General features: G+C 43.8%; 1 protein-coding gene across 2 annotated transcripts in view; it reads left to right on the top strand.

Moving 5' to 3' along the window:
• The window catches only part of LOC146855000 (patatin-like phospholipase domain-containing protein 2), a 312,239-nt gene that overhangs the window by 201,544 nt on the left and 93,448 nt on the right, over positions 1-17,247 (top strand). For both annotated transcript variants that reach the window (XM_085652465.1, XM_085652464.1), the window contains exon 7: positions 5,910-6,042. In XM_085652465.1, coding sequence (XP_085508591.1) covers positions 5,910-6,042 — 133 coding nt within the window. The remainder of the gene's footprint in view (positions 1-5,909; positions 6,043-17,247) is intronic.

The following is a 17,247-nucleotide window of genomic DNA, read 5'->3' as shown; positions in this document are numbered from 1 at the left end:
ATTCCGGGGAAGTATCCAATCCGCTTGCCTCCTGAAGGCCTTCAAACTCATCTTACTCAATTTCTCCTTCCTCAGCCTCATCCTGCTGATATTTCTCTTCTTCAAGAAGCCTTTGGGCCTCTCTCCTAGACCTTATCTTCAGGACAGAATTCGGCATCGACATAGCCACACACTGCGCCAATGAAACAGGCACCGACGTCGATGGCACAGCTTCCGACGCGGGCAACGGCGCCGACCGGAGTCTAGAAGAGCGACCTCCAGATGGAGCCAGAGACTGAGACCCCGGCGTTGAGAACCTCAGAGCCATAAAATGCCAAGACTGCACCGTCTGCATAAAAGGCATGAACGGTGCCTGGGCATAATGCTCTGGAACGCCCAAATTAAAAGCAAGCGCTGGGCCCGAAGGCGCACCGGTAGGGTAGGCTGCCTCTGCAAACATGCCATACATCGCGTTAAGGAACTGCGATGGATCCGTACCAGGCCCAGGAAAGGATGGGAACGGAGCTGTATCCTGAGCCTCACAAGGCCGTGTAGGGACCGGTGAAGTCAGGCCTAAGACTGGAGTCGCTGGTACAGGCACAGTAGAAACCCTCGGCGCTGGCGAAGAGCTCAGCCCAGGAGCACCCTTCGGCGTCGGTGAACGTGCCGGAGTCGCTGGAGGAGAAGGAGAAGGTGATTGAGAAATTACATCTCTAATGCGATGCTTCGGAGCCGGTGTGGGCGATCTCGAAGCCCTACCCTTCGACAAATGACGTTGAGAACCAAGTCTCCTCTTCTTGTGCTTCTTTGAAGTCGATGACCTCGACTTCGATCTTTTCCGACCTCTTTTCTCCTTCATTGCCTTCGCCATGAACAAGTCGGCCTATTTCTCCTTCAAGGCCTTTGGGTTCATCTTCTGACAGCTGGTACAACCATTGATGTCATGGTCTGAAGATAGGCACCACAAACAGTCGTTGTGACTGTCCGTGATCGACATATGACCCCCGCATTATCTACAAGGTTTAAACCCTGACTTCAACGCCATCGCACTGCCACTTACAAAGGAAACAGCAGAAACAATGGAAAGTCCCAGAAAACAGGTATGCGTCGTCGGCGCGGAAAAAAGGGAACGGACGTCCGCACACCGACTAGGTCTATTTGTAGCTCCCATGACGTTATACGGAGTCGGGTGCAGAGCAGTGTCTTTTTTACGTCCTTGTTGACGTGGGAGAGCTAGGAAGAAAGTTTCCACGGAATGCTGGTGCAGGGGTAATTATAAAGGTGAGGAATCCACAGGCAGATGTATCCATCAGAAATTCTCTCTACTTAAAATATGGTAGAATTGGCTTGCACCCAATGGGCTTATTTAATTTACTTGGAAGTCCCTCGTAAAGTGGCTCTACATGTACTGAGGGCTTTTAAATTAAATGCTACATGTGGGCCTGCAGCACCGATTTTGCCTCCCACTTAAGTAGCCCTATAAAACTCAGGCCTGCCATTGCTGCCGGTCTGTGCAGTTTTAAACTGCCAGTTCGACAAATCTTTTGCCAGCCCAAACCTCCCTTTAATACATAGAAGTCACCCCTACTGTAGGCCCTACACAGGCCTGAGGGCAGGATGCAGTGTATTTAAAAAGATGTACATGCACTTTAAGTTTTACATGTCCTGGTAGTGAAAAACGCCTAAATTTGTTTTTGACTGCTGCAAGGCCTACCTCTCCCATAGCATAGCATAAGGTTACCTTATTACATTTAATAAGTGATTACTTTTGATTGGGAGCAGGTAGACGGGTCGAGTTTGATGTCTAAAGAATGGTAATTAAAAACCCTCTTTATTGGTAAAATCTGATTTGTAATCACCGTTCTGAAAAACCACTTTTAGAAAGCTGATATTTGTTTGTCCTAACCATTTGGTGCCTGCAGCCTGATCCCGGGTCACATGACTAGGTGTAGCTGGCAGTTAGCCTTGGAGTATTGCTCCCAGACAGTGAGACAAAAGCTAGGTGTTGGCAGGATAGGCCACTCTGAGACAGCAATGGGGAGGAACTGTCACCTACCACACTTGCACATCCCAAAGGCCCTGCCTGAGCGCACTCTTAAAGGGTGTGACTGGTCTTTTGGGACACCAGGCAACCTGGGGCCAGCACATGGAGGAAGGGGGATGTCTGAGACCTCAGCCTCAAGAAGCTTCCTCTACTTCAAAATGGACACCAGATATAAATGTTGGACCCTTAGACCAAACTCCTCAGTACACTTCTGGATCCCTGGACTCTTCCAGAAAGAAGGGCTGGTGAAAGGACAGCCACTCTTCTGGACTCCAGCCCGGTAGGACTGCTGTCTCATTGTTATGACCTGCTACCCCACTGTGCTGTCCTCTTGCCTGGATGAGAAGGACTGGACATGCATTTCTAAACCCAGGACCCCAGAGTGACTCCAAGGGCTAGTTGGCTGGCCTCCTGATCAGGAGCCTCCGAGATCGAGCAGAATTCCAACAACAATGAACCCAGCATCCAGACCCTGCCATCTGTGAGCCCTGCCCTCCCAAGTGGTGCAGTCCCAGCCATAAACCATTGGAGGTAGGCCTGAAGGTGCTCTGCCAGTTCAACTGAATTCAGCAGAGCTGATGCACCTTTGGCTCAGTGCAGCTCCAGCAGAACTGGCACATTGCCTCTGTTGCCCAACGAATTGCCCTCGGAACCGACACATCACCTCCGCTGGTTGGACTTCCCCCAACGCAAGCATCGCCTAGAGCAGCCCATCGCAAGGACATTGCACTTCACAGCTCCCCAGAACAGCCGCTGCGTGACCCATCTCCTCGCCCAGACCGTGCATTGCTTCTGCTGTGCGATGCGTGCTCACCGCAGGACTCCGAATCTCTTTGCAAACACGATTAAGGTACTGTGTTGAGCAGAGCTTAGTGAGTCCTTGGAGCTGGCCTGTGCTCTATTGCGGTGGGACTGAACTTTTGATTTTGTCTTGGTCCGGCGCTACCAGATCAACACAGTTGGCGGTGTGTGTATTTTGGCACTATATTCACTAAGATCTTCAAACTTGCATATCTGATTCTACTGATTGGATTATTGTTTGTCTTGACTTTATTACATTTTACACTTTTTTTCAAAAATTGGTGTGGGATTTTTCTTATGTTTTAACTTTATTACTGTTTGTGCTGCATAAACACTTTACACATTGCCTCTAAGTTAAGCCTGATGGCTCTGTGCCAAGCTAAAGGAGGGCTTAAGCACAGGTTAATTTTGGGTTTTGCTTGTAACTTCACCCTGACAAGCATTGTGGTTGCTGCTTGAAGGGTCTCACCTGCCCACCCCCCACCAAACGCCCCGAACCAATAACTCTGTTTCTTACACTTCCTATTATACTGCCTTGGTTTTTATACATCGACGCCCCCAGGCAGGGTAAGGCAGGCTGGTTTATGACGTTTAACTGCTGTCTATCAATGAGAATCAGTCAAACGTCAATCTTGTGACACCTGTGTTTCGTGTCATAACCGTTCAGGGTTTCTCTCTGTGACATTGGCACCTTGCTAACGCTATTTCAACCGTCTGGTCCACTTTTTAAACAATTCTGACTATAAGCTTAGCGCAGAAATCTACACATTGGCACTGCGTCTTCAATTATGGACCCTCCCCCTACCTCCGAGTGACTCACCCAGTCTTGTATAGGAAGTTGTGTTCCTGTATGCAAACCTGGACTGCCAGATTCCTCGCCCCTTCTCACTGCTCAAGACAACTTAAAGTAATCAACTTCAACAGGTGAGTACGAATTGAATTGGATTTATTCCAAGAAGATATCTTGTACAGTGAGGAGAGGAACTTTCGACAGCAGCTTGAACCGTTCAGCCTGGAACCTCTGACCCTCCTACTTTCCCAACAAGATTCCTATGACCACATAGCATGCCAGAAATATACCGTAGCTAACGACAGACCTTTGCAAGCAATAGAAAGTGCTCTACGGAGCAATTTTCCTGATTACAAATTTTGAATAGACAGAAGTTGGAGGAGATGTGACTACAGCCAGAGCTGCAGACTTTGAAACTGCGAACACAGGGTCCTGGCTTCTGCTGAACATCTTGTGATTCTGGGCAAATCACAATCTCCCTGAGGCTTAAAAAAAGTAATCTGACCTTGTGCAATGTAATCTGGTGCTCATGTGAAGCACTCGAACACCCTTGTGACACGTTTGCACTACATAAAACAGCAAAAATGGTTCTATGCTTCCATTGCACTTATTGCCTTGTGGGAAAGCTTATGCTCAATTCAGCCCCACTGAGTTTGCTCTGGTGCAAACAATTGGACTAGGTTATAGACCTGATCTGTTTATTATGCAAATATATAATGATGGCTGTAGGCCAAACTTATTGTGAAAAGTATATTAAAGCCAATAGGCCTTTAAGGGTGGATTGTCATTGTACTGTTAAAACGTTTAGACATGCATTTGTTACCGGGAATCTCCTAATTTACCAGTGTATGGAAGGGTTTTGGTGTTGGTTACCCTCTGAGACAAACTCTTGGGCTAGAATATTTGCACTTTGAGAATCCTTGTTATGCACCTTTAGGAGGCGTAGTATTTTGTTTTGCCAACTCTTATTTGGTACTTTTTCTTAATTTTATGACTGCATACTTGGTTACATTGGAGGAACGCTTTTGCTAAGTGTAGTAGGGCCTTAGTAGGTTATGGTGATGAACAGATGGTAAAGGGCATGGAACTTATTGGTTCATTAGGAAAAGTTATGTCCGATGCCAGAGGTTTGCATTGTTTTAAAGTAAATATTACAACAAAGAAAGTTGGTCTGACTCATTTATTGTGAACGTCACATGCAATAGACCTTTAAGCATGGCTTGATATTTTGATAATACATGGTGTGATTGTATATAGACAGGCATTTTCTTGCATGGAATCTCGCCAATTATTGTAGTAAGTGATAGTTCTGGGGTCGGTTGCTTCCTTTGAAAAACCCTGGCAATAGAAGATTTGCACTTTGATAATCCTCGCTTGACTTTCTTATTGTATACCTCTTGAATGTATGCCAGGCCCTTGTAATAAAAATAAAAAAAATCTCTGTATACACACGTAGACGGTCTTTAAGTCAACCCTCTTCTGTCCATTTGATTGCCATGGCCACTGCTTCTCCCTATGATGGCATACAAGCATTGGACAATAGATTAACAATTTCTGCCATTTGCTCTATTACCCTGTGAGTAACAGCATTTTGCATATTAAAATGTGCACATCTGCCTGAAGATGAACTTCGATGTCTGTGCTGGTGGCCAGTGCTTTAGTTTTACATTTTTTTTCTTCTATACATCTCCCTTAAATTTGCCTTGCTTTTTGTTTTTACATTTGCAAGATGGACAACATTTTGTGAACCATCATGTTGGCCACCATGGATCAGTACAAAAGGCATACATTATAAACTTTAGCATTCGAAGTTAGCAATCCTATGTGATGTTTAGTGGGTTGCCATCTTGGAAAGATATTTTCGCTCCAAAATGGTCCATCCCTTGAAATGTGGCATCTTTGTTGGGACTTTAAACCAATGATGCACTATGTACAAGGCCATGGTAAGATGGCGGCTTGCTGGTATATTTATTTTTATTTTTTTATTGCAAGCATATGCCCATCATTTTTAGGTGGCGACGTGTTTTTCTTGGATAACATAACGTTGAACAGATCTTTTTTCTGGGAAATTTCAGTATACCCTACACAATCGATGCTGTATGTGCTTTACAGTGCTTGTTCATGAATTCATTCCAAAAGAAGAGTGCAAATGCTGACATGTAATTGAACCGAAAGTGACTTAGCAAGTTCATGAGCAGAACAAATCTCTACAGTGGGTTCTTTGCACGAAGCAGTACAGATTAAACTATTGACACAAGTAAATGTGCTAAAGTCTATTTTTCTTTTACGTTTCAGCTTTACAGGAAGCATGTGAAGAACAGGGTGGACTCTATGGTCAGCTCACAAACCTTTTGCCTATGCGTGTGGCATCGTATATGATTATGCCATACACTCTTCCTGTGGAATCTGCTTATTCTGTTGCCTTAAGGTGAGGCTTTTCCCAATGAAGTACCACTTCTGTGTGCAAGTCATATACTGCTTTATCATTGTGCTTCCTTTACGCTAACACGAAACACACTTTAAAAAAGATTCTCTACCCGCTTAAAACTCAATTCAGTAGTTCACTAATAATTTCTATTAATTTGCATGCACTTCTTTTCATGATAAATTTATTTTCTCTTGTGAATGTCAGTCAATATTTAAGCTGGAGCATGTTGCCTATGTACTCGTGAAACTGTTTTGGAGCCTTGTAGTTTCCCCCTCATACTCATGTGCTTCACAACGGTCCATTTGTGGGTTGTAGATGTTTAAAGTCAAAAGCAGCTAAGTGTACATTAATTCCTTACCTGTAAATGGCATTGAGCTTACAGTGATTCCTGGTTGATGCCTGCCTTACAGCTTAAGCACTCATTACAAGTAGCCTCTTAATTCCACTGGAGCTGGTATGAGCATTCAACCATCCCCATCGGAAATGTAAGATCCACTATCTCCCACAGATGTTTTTATTTTCAAACCGATTTAATTTGCTGAACGTAGGCGGAATCTCGGAGGGGGGACTATTGAATTCCTCTTTTCATAGGGGTTCCTCGGGGTCCGACTTAATTACCGGTTTTCCCCACCCTTGAAAGTGCACCCATCTCAATATCCACAGCATTGGTAACTCTGAGACTGGTGAATATCTGGGACACTTTTCATGGCTACCCAGAATCACTGGCGTAGCAAGAGCTTTTGGCACCCGGGGCTATCCCTCATCCCTCAGATTGCCGCCCATGTCAGGTAGCGGGGGGGGGGGAGTGGGGGTAGAGGGAGGGTGCTGGAGAAAAAGGTTGGCGAGCACTTGAAAGAGGTCCAAGGGACACATGGCCTCAATCATGCAAGTTACTTGCACATACATCATGACAGTCCAAGGCTACACAGTTGAATACACAGGCAGTACAAGGGAGACCACATAGATTGCATGATCTATCTGAGGACTCCGAAAAACAGCATGTGACAACCATCAGAGAGGGTGAACGATTATCTGGTCTTTCTCACACAATGCAAACATGCACATACATGGCACTATTCGGGGATCTACAGCTAACATTAAGTGACAAAACATGGTGTCCCCACCACCACCACCACCAATATCGCCCCCACCAATACCACCCCCACCAATACCACCAGTGGTGGTGGTGGTGGTGATGGTATTGGTGGTTTGTGTCTTTCAAAGAGGACACTTAAGACAAACTTCTAGGAGGCCTTAACTGAACACTATGCACAGAGTCCTAAGTCTCCCTAACAGTGGGTCCTGGACCCTTATACCCATGCGCTAGTCTGCATGCAATCAAGGAATGACTTGCACCTGCTACTTAAGAGAATACCTCTTGCAGGACATAAGCCCACCTAACACCCTTGTGCTCAATTTACATCCAGGGCACAGTGCCCGTTAGTCAGTCTTTCTAAGATTAAAAGCTAGTACATTTTAATACTGATTAATATTTTAGCAAACCATTGCAACTCACGAGTCCCAGGTCTCGTATATAAAAGAGTCTTACCACCAGACACTATTCAATGCATTTTTTCAGGTTTTCTTTAACATATCAGAAGTACATACTTGGACCTGACCATTACTTGTATCTCATACTTGCATCCGATCATTACTTTAACCAGGCTCTTGTCTCCAAATTGGCTAAGAGCAAGGCCACTGGAGTTATGCAATCCTGTAGCCGCTGTCTTTTCCACATAGCTGGGGATTTGCTGCATTTGCCACATAATACATTATCTGCTGCATACCCTGTAGATTTTAGCAAAAATAAAATTGTCTTTAGGTCAAGCAAATCAAAAGTTAATAAAATCGTGTGAGAAGGGCTCCAGTGCAGTGGAAGGCCCTCCGTAGAGGTGGACTGGTCATCATTCAGTTGTTAATTACTGTCTTTGGCTGTTAGTGTTTCTAATGAAGTCACAGTGATACCATGTGTACACTTTAACAGACAGTTATACTGTGTGTAAAAAACACAGAATAGAACCACCCTATCAAAAATTGTTCCACATTACGCCAGGTGATTTCCCTTTTCTTTCTGCATAATTTAGTCAACCCTCCCACATAATGTGGCCCACCTCTGCTGCATAATGTCAGTGGCCCTAGCTACGAGTGGCATTAGGATACTAAATGGCACCGGCCGAGATGAAGGACAGTCTAGGTACTGGGGAGTTGCTTGGTAATGACTTACAGCCGCATAGTGTCTACTCAAGATAGTAGAGAGAGACCGAGACCATGAAGGCCTATGCAAGATGTCTATGACTTGCCCACCTGCATGGACATATACCCGGCACATGCACACTCAGAGAAGTCATTGTATCCCTTGGGCAAAGGTTTGCCAACACCAGCTTAGCACAGAAAGAGGCCTGGCAAGACAGACGTTAAAAGGCCTATTCACAAATGCACTTGGAGTGCATAAAGTAGTGCTCCTGTTGAATTTATTTAGGCACTATGACACGAGTTTGTGCATTGTCCTCAAAACATCTAAAAGTGGAATAAATGGGAACACTGTGGGAGTATTGAACACAATTAGCACAAACAGAAAGGACAGTGTGTTTACTATTTGGGAGTTGGACATTTCTGGACTGGCTAACAAAGGCATGTAAGAGTATGTTAAAGAGTACTACTCCTGTAGAACTACCATTGAGGTCTCTTCTAATACGGCCTCACCTCTTCTGCACTGTACTTCCAACCTGCCTGGCCAAAGACAACAAATATTATTGACACAGGTATCTTTGCCCCATGGAGGGTCCCATTACCAGTGGTTTGGAAAACAGCCCGGTGTCTTCCAATGTCACTGATATCATGGTAATTCTTGGAATGGGGGATTTATTTACGCCATTGCTAGTTGAACTACAGGACTTTATAACAAGTGGGGAGTCACCATGCATGCACACTGCAGGGAATTCAGTGCTCGTTTCCCCCTGGAGTTTTACTGGAATCTATGCTGTTTTCAGCAGCTGCTGGGTGTGCACGAGACGCACCGGGCCCACAGTGTTTTCAGCGGCTGCTGGATGTGCACGAGACCCGCCGGGCCCACAGTGATACCACGAGTCGGGTATTTCCATTAGAGCTGGTAACTCCTGCTATTGCCCTATCTTAGTAGCGCAGCATTCGGAATAGGGGCCAGAAAAGTAACTTTCAGTCAGAGTTTTAGTAAGACAAACAAAAAAGAAAATCATATCTAGTTGCACTCAATACATGTAAACTGACACTTGCATATTAATTGTTGATAACCTCAAAACGTGACTGGATTTTCCTATTCGCAGGGGTGAACCGCCAAGTCCTGTGTGTGACATTAGGTCTGAGGGATTAGCGTGAGGTTCACATGTGATCAGCAGCCCCTTGACGTGTATATTTCTCAGTCACAGTGACATCTTACCTTTTCTTTAGACTCCACTGTGGTGGTGACTGGGCCCCTATCGTAGGGGTTCTGCAAATCGCCCAGCACTCCCCTGCCGAGACGGTCTCCACTCAGTCTAAGCACGTGGTGGTGGCGTGCGTCAGAGACGCACAGCGCGGGGTCATTGGTAGCGCTATAAGATTGACGGCCCTAGGACCCACAAACTGTGTACGCCATGCATCGCACCATCACCACTATGCTAGGTGGTGCGTGCGTGGCGTGCACTGCAGTATTTGTAAGTAGGTGTGCTTGCACAGTGCCCTAACATAACTGCACGTAATGTGTGCACTATGCCGGCGCCACCCCAAAATAGTGCCGCCTGGGGCGGACCGCCCGCCCCCCCCCACCCAGCTACGGCGCTGTATAGCGCCGCCTGGGGCGGACCGCCCCCCCCCCCCAGCTACGCCGCTGCCCAGAATGTCTGCAGTCTTTACTACGCTCTGTTATCAGGCCTTTCACTATTTCACTCCTCCATGATACCTCCCTGCTGCAGTGTTATGTCTGGTGCGTTACTGTTCTCTTCCAAGTCAACTCCTCCATTTGCTCACTTACTTGGTCAATTACTTTGCCAGAGTTCTTCTCCACTGCAGTTCACTAAATCTATTCTTGGATCCTGACACCATCGGTTTTCTTTTTCTACAATAATTGACAATGAAGTTCTACCTCCTCTTAGTCTGTGTTGCAAAAGTCAGCCTCACTGGTTCTACTAAGAGCACACCCACTTGGTCGTTTTATTATTTATTAAAGGGCTTGTCTAGAATAATGGACAGTTTTAATGTCAACTCGTTTCTTGGCCATTGTGCTGAAGTTCCTGAATAAGCATAAGAGGAATTCTGGTATTTCTAAATATATGCAAACAAAAATGGCATGAAACACACCCAACAGTGGAGCCCTCTATAGACCAGCACCTAATCTGCTATCCCTTCTATATTTATATCCCCATGTGGTTGCTAGGGGTATGTGTGCACACTGAATCGCACCCACTGTTACAATGCAAATCCCCCAAGGGGACCTAACAGTTTCAAAACACAAGCACAGGTGCACCACAAATCAAAAGATCGGGAAAAGCAATAATATAATCATTTCCCACATCAGGATTATTAAAAAAATAATTCATTTTTATTCAAGGATTATAATCATTATTTCTTTTTAAAACACAAAATTGTAAATACAATTTGGTCTTGACAGCACAGCCGACGCGTTTCGTCCTAGAAGCGGACTTCTTCAGGGCATGTAAGGGATGCAAGAATTAATCAATCCCATTCAGCATGAGTGGATGCAGTGCCAGAACCGTAGAGTCTGTGAAAGTTTTCCTTTGTTTTTTAAGTAGGTTGAAATTATATTGGAGCGTGATATTCTATAGAATCACCATATTTTCCAAAGGCTGACCAAGTCACGTCATTTAAGATATTTTCTTGTTTTGTAAGAACGAAAGATAACAGTCTTCACAGTCAGTATACAGCTGTGATCAGCGCCCAAAAGATCCGGTAATAACGGCAGGCGGGCAGTAAAGAAATGACGGGCAATAATAATCCTGATGTGGGAAATGATTATTTTATTGCTTTTCCCGATCTTTTGATTTGTGGTGCACCTGTGCTTGTGTTTTGAAACTATTTCTAAATATATATTTTTTTTTTTTATACAATACAATTAACAGTTATTCCCGGATGGTAATAAGCATGTGTTTATAGTTTCTCGTGCTCTCGCCAGTCTCCTTTTAATTTCAATTACTGTAAGCTTTGTCAAGTATTGCTGATGCGTTAAAATATTTTAAGTAAAAACATTACTTTGGTCTAAATAACTTGAGAATGCTGTTTGATATTAAGTCACTTGGACCAGGAATCAGTTAGACATTGCTTATATTCTTCAAGGCTATAGCATATGCTATGTATGCATATGGTATTTCTGTAGCGTAAACCTAGCCAAAAGGCAGCAGAATCAAGTGTTTCCAAAAGGCATAACCATAGTTCCCCAGTGAGTCTTCTATGGATTTGAGGTGCATTGTTTCGAGAACCAGTTCCCTGTATTGGCAAATGAAGCCCACAGCAATATTTTGCAACTTTTTACTCTACAGTGATGAACCACCTTATATATAAGACACTTGGAAATATCCTTTTCAGTTAGCGCAGTCCTTGAATATTTATTAAAATAATCGTTTTTTTGTTTTTTTTTAAACGTTAAAAGAAAAGGGAAACAGTGCTGCAGCGCACACAGGAGGTCACTGTGCCTTAAGATACTCTGATAGCACAGTTGCATACCATAACTAAACCGCGGTATGCCAACAAGGGCAGATATCTGAATTTTGTGTTTACTTTATAAAGTTTACAGAATGTTGTGGGGAGTGTCACCTTCCCACTGAACAAGTGCGCACTGTATTCAATGAAACACTGAGGTTTCTTCACATAGTTCAATTTATTGATTGAAACGAAAAGTTACTCCATAAGGTTGAACTTCAAAAATTCATTAGTTCATGAATCACTTGAATATTATATCCATAATCATCTTTTGACAAAGCGTTCTTTATGTTCAATGTTAGACATCCACCCAATGCATTTCGGGTCAATCGAATCTGACCCTTCTTCAGGGGTCTATAACAAATGAAACCGGACCATTAAGTTCACTACACAGTGCAAAAATGAGCGCAATAAATTAATTGGCACACAAATGAAAAGCAAAATATACATCTGCCACATCCGGATTTAAAAGTAAAATGTGCATCTATTACATCCGAAATCTAGGTATACGATTCGTGGAGTTTTTAATACAAACTTAAACTGTGATGAATAGCGAAAAGCAGTTAGAAGACTTGAACAAGAAACTGTCTGTGCAATGTGGTAAAAATGATTGTATAATGACGTGTATCGGGACGACCAAGTGAAAATCACCCATGTATTGAGCGAGCCAGTTTTAACAAACAATAACGGTTAAGGTTCAAAGTTGAAGTGTCTAAAGTTGAATCCCATTCTACGCGTCTAAACATGTATTTCATAAACCACTTACTAGGGACCGGCGGGTCTCAGTTGCCGTTGAAACTCTATTGTCAATGTTCAACTTCCGCGCTGATGCAATGACTGTTGTAAAGTGGAATGTGATAGGTCGAATGATATGAGATCATAGTCACATGATACGGGAGGAAAGGCTAATGGTGACGTATAAGTGGAAGGCCAATGATTTTGTATTACACATAAGCGTGTGTCTCACGTGATCGGGGGAGCAGCGGCTTAACTAGTGCTAGCGCGTTGAATTCAATAAAGTAATGTGGTGTAGATAGAAAAAAGTCGCGTAATGTAAATGGACAAAAATGTGTGCTGAAATGTCGAAGGTTCAAAAGAAACCACTGGATATACAAAATAAAGGTTAAGAGAGACAATGTTAACACATGGACAATAAAATATACAAAATAACACTCAAATAAAAAAAAAACATTACACATGATATACGGACCAGAATGTTCCTCTTGCCAATGTGGTGTCCTTTAAGTATATTATAAAAAACATGCATACTCTATGCGATCATTAATCCCATTAGGATGGGTACAGTTCAATTTTTTAATCCCAAAATACTCCGTTCTTAATCTTTATTTGATGGGATCCTGGTCTCGGCGTTGTGTGATCGTTTCAAGTATGGTGAAACGTAGTTGAGAGATTTGATGTTTAGCCTCAATCCAATGACATGCTACAGAAGACTTGAGGTTCTTCAACCTGATGTTTATAAAGTTTCTCTCACTTTAGGATTGCTTTCTTTCTTTGTTTTGTATCGTCCAACACTTTTTTTTCTATTTTACTGAATTTAACTCAGCAGTTTTTGTGTGAGGGGAATGTTTTCTGAGGAGTTCTAGCATGTTTGGCATGTGTGATTCCATAGGAGTTGTAGGAACTATAATTTGTTCTTCAAGGATTCCGGTCTTTCAAAACCAGTGCTCTTGTTTCAAAATTGATTTTACTTGGATGTAAATGGGATACGTTTCTCATTACTTCTGATCAGTGATTGGGGGCACTGGGAGTGAAACCTCATGAGCACATGAAAAGCCAAAGCCTTGGTGGCAGGATAACTTGTGGTCCTCACGGACTGAGCACCTCCATAATGCCTTACAGGCAGGTGCACCTCACAGCATGTACCACTCTAGGGTTTTTTTTTACCTGAGAACATTTTCCCTCAGTCCCTTGACCAGTTGAGCAACACCGCTCTGCAACAATTGATTTTTGGATTTAGGTTTCACACCAGCTGGAGTCTCTTCATACAGTGATTACATGCAGGGACATAGCTATCATTACTAGTTCAGTTGAAGTGGCACAAATGACAAGAGGCTTGAGGGACTCAATGCACACCAAATATAATTGTTTTTCTACTAAACTGGGACAGAGGCCCAATTTTAATGCTTGCTTTGACACCCAGTGCACTCTGGGTATGCAACTGAGCCCTTGACATCAAGGGAAAGGAAGTTTTTTCTGATCTCAAAGTGGTGTCAGTGGTAATCTCACTATAGAGAGGGTGACCTAAAGTATTTGACCATCATTGACCTCAAGAGTCCATAATTTACGTCCATTATGCTTCAATGCTGAAATGATGCCTTTCAAGTTGAGGTTTCAGAAAAAACGATGTAAAGTTCTCTGTAAGAGCAACTGTACTAGGCGTACATCAAAGGGTATTCCATATTACTCAGAGTCCCCAAGTTAGTTCCTCTGACTAGTTATTTTGAGAAGTAATCCTAATTCTAGCACTCTTAACTTAATTCAAAGTTGAAGTTTGTGATGGATTCCACTTCCCGCAGGTTCTTCCTCTTATGGTTATCCTTCCATGAATCAGACGGGTCTAGAAAGCATTTCCCCAGCAATTGCTTTTTATCACTGTCCAGTGGCACCAACTGGGTTCCACTTCTACTGTTTACTAACCATAAAAACATCAGAATATTAGTGCCACCTGGCATGCAGCCATCAACGTATTTTTCCATGAATCATTAACACAGATCCAAAGTTCTCTCCGTGATTCTCCAGAAACATTCTTTAGCGTTTTGAGAGCAACTAGGTCAACTATCTCCTCCAAAAACCCTGCAGGAAAGTCTTTCTCAGATTCATTAGACCTATGTATGTAATGTTCAGGCCTGTGACTCTTGCGCTTCAATGCACCTGAAAGCAATCAGCAGTAGGAGGCAGAGGTGTTTGTGGCTTAGACCCTCAAGGGATATGTTGTAGCAATCTCCTTCAGGTTAGTCAGCTGTCTGGGAACCATCTCTGTTAAGGTCTTCCCATAAAAAAATACAAAAAGTGCCATAGAAAGGAGAAATCGTATGTCCTCGTGGAACCTGTCCTGCTTTTGAGACCTTTTGGGTCCGAGCACTATTCTTGACACTCCCCTATCCGAGCACTATTCTTGACACTCCCCTATCAGAGAAAATCCGAACTTTCAAAAAGATGAGACTGCAGTTTCCTGCTCCATTGCCTACCATGCACTGGTCGAGTCCTTCTGGCTGATGGTGCTGGACTTGTTCAGGATAGCTCCAGTACATTCTGGGCCACTCCCTAAATGTGAGCACAGTCCTGAAGGCTTTGTTACTCCTGTGGCTCCGGTTTCCACAATGCAACTCCATGGGCTGCGTCACATAGGAAAAAGAAGAAACCTAGCAAGACCCGTCTCCCATTTGGAGCTTCCTTCAGCTCTAGACAATGAAAAGACGTGATTTAATGATGAACCATTGGTGAAACTCCTTCTTGGGGCTCAAATTCGCCTGGGTAGAGGAATTATATGACTCTAGCTCCTCTGCCTTGCAAAGCCAGATAAGGACTATGGCTCCACAGAAGATAACTCGGAGGATGAGAACTAACCCCTCCCCCCTTTATATACTGATCCTAGTTTATATCTTGATTCCCAAAATGCAAGTGGACTCGGACATTCCTTTTCCCCCCTGCTTTCCTTCAGAGGAAGTCTCTTCATTTACCACTGTGGTAAGAGAAGATGCAGATGCCTTAAAATGTACTTTCTGTGGAGGCAAACTCAACTTTTTCACAGAGAGCCTGCAGTCCTCATCAGTGACAGTGCCTTTGCTTTCAAATAATGAGAGACTTTCAGAACATGTCATAGCTGCATGGAAGCATCCTTATTCCGGCTCAGCGTTCTAGAAGCAAATAGCCTGAACGCTAAAGCCTTTCCCAGCACCTCAAAATAGTTGAACAATACTAGTCTGTGGCTAGTCTGTGGCCGAAAAGTCTTAATCTCTGGCACTCTGTCTCTCCACCACCTGTGGTCCCTTCCTTTTGGGATGTGCTCTCTCGCTTGTGCTTCGATTTTTGAAGTGGAAGTCCTCATCCTGCTGAATAAAGGGATCACAGACCTGATGCCTCTGGAAGAAAGATGCACAGGATTTTGTCCTCTTTATTTCCAGAAATTCAAAAAGGTGCAGGTTTAAGAGCTATTTTGGGTCCCTGCCTTCTAAACTTGTTTACTCAGGGCATGATCAAGATATTGACAATATTGTCCCTAAGCCACGTCATGCTGGGCCTGAATGTGGGGGATAGGTTGGCAACCATAAATCTCCAAGATACCATTGTATCTTCCAATTCTCCCTGTCCCAAACATCAGTATAGGGCCCTGATGTTTGGGCTGACAGCTGCCACATGTCTTTACAGAAATGCTTGTGATTGTGGTGGCTTGACTGCAATGGTGAGGAGTCCATGTATTTCTAGACTTGGACGACTAGCGCATATCAACTTTACTTCACAATTTGGGATTTAATATCAATGTCCAAAAGCCCCACTTCACTCCAACACAAAGGTTAATCTTCATAGGAGCTGCACTGGACACTTACTTCATGAAGTATTTGACTCCGCATGAAAGGATTAAAGACTTCAAGAAATAAGGCAGAGGCTTCTGAATGACACTGCTCATGGTTCTACATGTCTTACATCTTTGTGACATCATCCAGCCTGAGAATGTCGCATACCACATGGCAGATGAGGGCCAGTCAGTGGTACCTGAGAAAACTTTGACTCCAGCATCAAGAGCATCTTGTGCAGGTCCTTATCTTGTAGTCAGTTTATCCAGATCTGCATCGGTGGATTGGATTAGTCCATCCAACCCTGTGGTAGGTTATCCCTTCATTTAAAGACTGCCTTAGTCACAGCCTCCTTGCAGAGCAAGGATGCCCATCTGTGAAACTTGGCATTGCCATACTTTTTGAAGCTTTTAAATGTGCTGGGGCTATGGGTAGTTTGCCTTGCCATGAAAGCATTTCTCCCTTCTATCTTGGGGAGCTCCATCAGGTTCTGTCAGACACCACCACCATCCATTATATTAGCAGACAAGGTGTTGAGGTCATGGACCTTGTTTTGGGACACAGTTTGCATGTTGCAGTAGATGTAGCGACAGAGAATATGCCTGGTAGTAGCTCATCTTGCAGATTTCTGTAATGTGAGAACATACTGTTGCTTCTTTTTGGAGGACAACCAGTGAGAACACCCAGAACTGACGGAGGTGAGATTCAGATTGGGGCTTCCATACATAGATCCTTTCACCACAAACCCAGAGCAGGAAGTATCCTTTCTCATTTATTTTTGCAATGCACTTCCCTATTAATGGTTCCGGTGGTGTCTGGGCCTGCTGTATATGTTTTTACTTGCTCTGCTTCTCTCAAATCTTGCTGAAGGTGTGGGAAGATTGAGCACAGCTGATTCTGATTGACCTGGATTGGTGTAGTGATGGTCAGGGAGGATACAGTACATCTTTTGAAACTCTGGATTTGGAACCCTCTTCTGCTGGCATAAACAGTGGGTCCT

This window comes from Triturus cristatus, chromosome 4_1 (assembly GCF_964204655.1).
Source record: "Triturus cristatus chromosome 4_1, aTriCri1.1, whole genome shotgun sequence".
NCBI classification, from domain to species: Eukaryota; Metazoa; Chordata; class Amphibia; order Caudata; family Salamandridae; genus Triturus; species Triturus cristatus.
Note: the sequence above shows the minus strand (reverse complement) of the source record. Positions and strands in the feature narration are given on the sequence as shown.